This window comes from Aquarana catesbeiana, linkage group LG07 (assembly GCF_042186555.1).
Source record: "Aquarana catesbeiana isolate 2022-GZ linkage group LG07, ASM4218655v1, whole genome shotgun sequence".
Taxonomy (NCBI): Eukaryota; Metazoa; Chordata; class Amphibia; order Anura; family Ranidae; genus Aquarana; species Aquarana catesbeiana.
Genome location: NC_133330.1, coordinates 132,596,089 through 132,602,088, shown reverse-complemented (window position 1 = coordinate 132,602,088; position 6,000 = coordinate 132,596,089). Strand labels below are relative to the sequence as shown.

The 6,000-nt window shown below is 40.0% G+C and overlaps 1 protein-coding gene across 13 annotated transcripts in view; it reads right to left on the bottom strand.

The window, feature by feature from the left end:
* Positions 1–828: 828 nt before the first annotated feature.
* The window catches only part of NOL8 (nucleolar protein 8), a 602,139-nt gene continuing 596,967 nt past the window's right edge, over positions 829–6,000 (bottom strand). For 9 of the 13 annotated variants that reach the window (XM_073592676.1, XM_073592685.1, XM_073592684.1 and 6 more), the window contains one exon: positions 829–1,392. In XM_073592676.1, the coding sequence (XP_073448777.1) occupies positions 1,206–1,392 (187 nt within the window). In that variant the 3' untranslated portion in view covers positions 829–1,205. The remainder of the gene's footprint in view (positions 1,393–6,000) is intronic. The other 4 variants (XM_073592682.1, XM_073592686.1, XM_073592688.1 and 1 more) reach the window with 3 other exon arrangements.

The following is a 6,000-nucleotide window of genomic DNA, read 5'->3' as shown; positions in this document are numbered from 1 at the left end:
CTGCACTTCAAAGTATTCAAAACGTCAAGATCAGCGTTTTTGAATCGTTTATTTTTTTTAAAAGGGCGCCTTTAAGATGCCAGTAATCCGGGAAGTGGTGTCATGACATTACTAGATCCAAGACCCGAACGAAGCATCGGCTTTGTTCGGGTCTTCGGCCAGCCGGCGGACCTGCTGGCTGGTTGCTCGGGCCTCCCGGTGGTACGGGAGAGCCCGGGCGATCGTTGGAAGCTTGTAATAACAGCCGAGTGGCTGCTGAGCCGCATCGATTGTTATTACAATAAAGCCGACTGAATGCATGCATCACCCTGGTAAAAAGCAATATCGGACAGTTTTTTGACCAATACTTCTAAAAAAGTGAATATTGGCAGCCGATAATTGGCCACACCGATAATCAGTCGATCCCTAGTGTATAGTACTATTTATATAGTATATTTTACACTGACAAGATATGCATTTTGAAGCTTTAAGGGGTTTCTTGATTCAATATCCCTTTGTTTAGTAGTTAAAGAAAAGGTGAGCAACATTTTCAAGTATTACATTGTATAGAATTTACAAAATTGAGAAGGTTTTTGTAGAAGATGGCAATAGGCTGAAATGCGATTGCTTTGATGTGCAGCGCTATTAAAAAAGCATTACATTATTGCTTTTATTTGACTTATAAATGTTTTGCACATTAGCACAGCTTATTGTTTACTGCATAGTTGATATTTAATGTTGATTTGTGGAGTTACGCTGCACTCATTTTCGTTATTTATGTTTTGTCCCCCCTCACAAAGAGTTGCAGTTTTCCTGAAATTTGTGTGCTTCAAATGAGGTTTAGAAGTCTTTTTGATAACCAAAGCAAAATATTTATTTGATAAATGCTCTTAGACTTGCATTTTGAATATACATTTATGATATTGATAGGCATGTTTTATCTGCTCTGACATCATTGCTCTCTTTTTGCACAGTTTTTTCTAAAAGTGTCAGTTATTGTACAGTCATTGCTCTGTTCTACAATTTCTGACAAACTTGTACACTAGGATCTTATAGGATCTTATGTTGATAGTGCAATGTTATACTTCTGTACCACCTTTTGCATTTTTCTAATAAAGTTTGTAAACAAAAAAAAAAAAAAAAGAAAAAGAATATACATTTGTTTCAAAACATTTTTACAGTTCAACATGCAAAAACAAAATACAACTTGCCATTTTTTTTTTTACCTAAAAGAAACAAAGGAGCTTTGGAGTAATTGGGATATACACTCCATCTCTTCTGTAGGTAGCAATAAAAAGCATTATTAAAAAGAAGTCCAACCCAGAAGCAAAATATTTTTTTCCAATTTTTGATCCAGTCCTAATTCTTTGCTTTTGTTTTCCTTTTAGCATCCTTGTGTCTCTTCCTGCATTCCTATAAATGAACAAAAACATTAAAACATTGTATACTGAATTTACACAATACACACACTATTGTGTTTATAATAAATTTCAGGTTCATTGGACGAAGAGCTTCATTTAGACTTTGTTCAATCTGAGGATATGTTTGCACTAAAAATGCATAAACATGTGACACATCATGATTATTTTTTTTAGCCTGGGTTCACACTACAGCGATGCGGGAACCAGCGCAATTCCAATGCCAGTTCCCGCATCACATTTCTCACAGTCTGCAAACCGCTGGCGGAGTCAATACAATGTTAAGGACACCCCCAGATCTGTTCTCAGATCGCAATGTGAACTCGGTCAGGAATCAGATCCCATGGGAACAGATTCCAGTGCAGGAGAAAAAAAAAATAAGTACCTGCACCTTTTTTGTGCGAATCCAATGCACATTCAGCCATACAACTGTATGGCTGAACTCGCATTGCACAGACATTGCATGTGATCGGCACAGCAATGCGAGTGCGAATCACATGCGATGCATGTGTTCGCAATAGCGTGAACTCAGGCTGAAGAAGCTTTTCCCCCCAACATTTATAGCCACATGACTAACAGCCACCTTAATTCAATCCCCACGGAAGATGTTAAAGGTGAATTCTTTACCTTCAGTCCTTCACCAGTTGTACAGGCTCCTGACCTATAATAAAATGGATTACTCTGATTTCATAGCGCACTGATCTACTGGCAGCATGCACTAGAAGCTGCAGGACATCCAGCGTAATCTAGCCCCTTCCCCCGCCCCAGTTTGACTGTCCCTGGCCTACCCCTATCATTCAATAGATTTAACTTTTTTTTTTTTTTAACCATGGAGGATTAGCATCACATATCTGCATTACCTAGGGAAGTCTGATTGCAAGCCAGCCCACTGCTTACATCAGGGCTTAGGGGTCTTGAAAACTTCAAAGCATCATGCTTTACCATTTCACTAAAGAAGCACCTTGCCAACCCCTCCCACCAGTCATGTATTGCATAGAGAGGTTTGAAGAATAAGATGATGTCTCTTGCTCTAAAATATGGTATATAATGAAAATGGAAAGGTTTTGTTTAAAAAAAAAAAAATAGGATTTTTTCATCATACTTACCCGTAAACTCCTTTTCTTTGAGTACATCACGGGACACAGAGTTAGGCTAATATTCATTACCTACTGGTTTATATGCCATCCCTAGGTGAATGGACACTCGTAGACAAAGTCTTAGAGGGGAAGTGATCCCCTATATAACCCCTCCCATACAGGAGGCACTTCAGTTTTGTAGCAAGCACTGAATCCTCAAAAAGAGGGGAGGGACCACTGTGTCCCATGATGTTCTCAAAGAAAAGGATTTTACAGGTAAGTATGATGAAAAAAATCCTATTTTCTTTATCATACATCATGGGACACAGAATTAAGCGAATATTCATTACCTACTGGAATGTTCCAGAGCAATAGCCTTGAGGGGAGGGAGACACCCTGCCAAACAATAGCTATCAGACCTTATACGGCAGCCTACAGTACACAGCAGTCGAAAGCCAAATCCTCGGCTGCTCAAACATCCACCTGATAAAATTTTGTGAAAGTATGCACTGACGGCTCGAGTTCGGGCTAACGGGGTTTTATCAGAAACTTTTTCAATCTTTAATGGGACACGCCAGGGTTGCCCCCTGTCACCACTCCTGTTCGCTCTGTCATTGGAACCATTTCTTTGCACAATATGTCTGAATCAAGATATTACAGGAATACAAATAGGGGAGGCCCAATGTAAAATTTCAGCGTATGCAGACGATATGTTATTCTCTCTCACGAACCCTTTGATCACAATTCCAAATTTAATGAAAGAATTTGAGAAATATAGTCTAATCTCCAATCTCCGTATTAATTTTTCTAAGTCGGAAGCAATGGGGGTTAATTGTCCTCAAATATCAATTGAGCAATTCAAGCAAAATTTTAAGTTTAAATGGACAGATAAAGCGCTAACATATTTGGGCACGTTGATTCCACCCAATATAGGTAAGATCTTTGAGTCAAATTTCCCCCCATTGCCTAACCTCCCTGGCGGTTTTCCCGAGTGTGGCTCGGGGTTAAATTTCAGTCCCATTAGCGGTAACCCCGAGCCACACTCGGGATCGCATTGCAGGATCCTGGGGCAGCGTTACTTACCTTGTCCCCGGGATCCTGCGATGTCCCCCGCAGTGTCCGAGGGCTCCGTCCTCCTCCGAAGCCTCTCTGTGCCAGGCTCCGTTCCCTGCGAGCGGCGCGACGCACGGGGGCGGAGCCTGGCGGCAAATTCAAAAAAATGTCAAAATCATAACACATACAGTACTGTAATCTTACAGATTACAGTACTGTATTAAATGATTTCACATCCCTTTTGTCCCCAGTGCTCTGGCCCATGCCCTGCATGCAGTTTTACATGATATACACTGTTCTTTCTGCCTGGAAACTGGAGATTGTCCATAGCAACCAAAAAGTGTCCCTTTACGTCAAAAGTGGCTTTAGACCAGCTAGAAAACAGCGATAGTAAATTAGAACACTTGCAGAATTGAGCGATAGTGAATTGTGGGGAAATTTATTTTATTACTATTTTTTTTAATGATTTATTTTTATTTATTATATTATAATTTATGTTTTTGTGTTTCAAACTTTATCATACCCGGGATATCTACTAGATTCTGGTTTGGACAGATTTAAGTGTGTTATTGTTAAGATTTACAGACCTACAATATAAAACGCCAAATTTCCATGCAAAATAATTGTACCGCTTTCAGCACCTAAAATCCGAAATAATCATACCGCCAGGGAGGTTAAAAAGGTTAAAAGTTTACTGGATAATTGGAAAACGGGCTTTCACTCATGGCTCGGACGCTGTAACATTATCAAAATGAGCATCCTCCCCAAATTTCTTTTCCTCCTACAGGCATTGCCGATACGTATACCATCTACATATTTTAAACAAACCCAGAGGTTAATCTTTGACTTTATTTGGGCACATAAACAACCTAGGTTGCAACGCAACCAATTAACACTTCCAAAAAGATGTGGGGGACTAGCGGTCCCAGATATACGAAAATATCATCAAGCTATACATCTGAGCAGAATAATTGATTGGAACAGGCATAAAGATCTTAAACTTTGGGTACAGTTGGAATATGCTCAGTCGCCCGTCCCATTGGACAGAGCTCTATGGTGCTCTGCCCATCTTCCTGGAGTGCTCACCAAACATCCTTTAATAGGTACTACTATTAGGCTCTGTTCAGCCCTGTTACCTAGTATAGGCATAACACCCGAGGAATCCCCCCTATATCCGATACTGGGAAACCCCCGTTTTCCTCCGAGGATGGAAGATGTGGCATTTAAGCATTTATGGAATATGGGCCATGTACAGGTGTCTTGCTATATAAAAGCTGGGGCGTGGCAAACAGTCTCGGAGTTGATGGAACAGGCGGGTATGTTCAGATTAAGATTCTGGAATGCTCTCCAGATCACCCACTTTCTTAGCACTCTTCCGGCCCCGGGACGGTTTACCAGGCCCCTTACCACTTTTGAAAAAATGTGCGCAGAGACTGGAGGAATATCTCATACTTTATCGGTCAATTATGAACTACTGATTACACTTAGAGGAAGTAATCTTTTAAAGTGTGTCCAGGAATGGGAACAGGAGCTGGGAAAACCTTTTAGCTTAACACAGCTACAACGTATTCTTAAATTTACGCATGAATCATCGATCTGTGCGAAAGTTCAAGAGACTAATTTCAAAATTTTTGCTCGGTGGTACAGAACGCCAGTGAAATTGAAGAGAATCTTCCCTGACTCCTCTGACCTGTGTTGGAGATGTCAGAGAGACAGGGGTACGATGTTACATATTTTCTGGAAGTGTCCTAAACTAGAGAAGTTTTGGACAGAAATTAGACGTATTGTTCAAATGTTTATGGATAGTGAAACACCAGTAGACCCTGCTTTCTTTCTTCTCCATGTGTCTCATATATCAGAGAAGACCTACAAGAAATCGATTATTCGTCATCTTTTAGACGCTGCTAAAGCATGCATACCCCTGACCTGGAAAACATCGATGCCCCCAACAATAGGAATGTGGTTGCGTAAAGTAAAAGAGATTAACAAACTTGAAGATCTGGTCCTTTCTGCGCGACACCAGCAGGAGCGTTACTTTAAGACTTGGTCACTTTGGAATGTGTTTATGGTTTCAGGGGAGGGAAGTACCCTCCTTGACATTAATCTGGGTAGTTAGAGGGAGCACTTATTTTAAGGTTCTTAACTTAATCCTCCTTTTGATACATGAGCACAATTGAGGTACATTTCCATGGAGGAGCTTGACTTTTCCCCCCCTCCCTTTTTTTTTTTGTTGTTTTGGTATAAAATATTTTCTTTTGTATAAAATAGATTAAGACGAGTTCGAGACTACAGGATGGTTGGACAGGGGATTCTTGGTTAAGAATATTTCGCTGAGTAGTGCCCGGGTAGCAAATTAATTTACTACATGATATGATTTTAATGTGATAATGGATGTAATAATTGCCTGATCTACTGTATATGTATATGTATTTGAACTTGTCTTATGATGGAATAAATAAAATAATTGTAAAAAA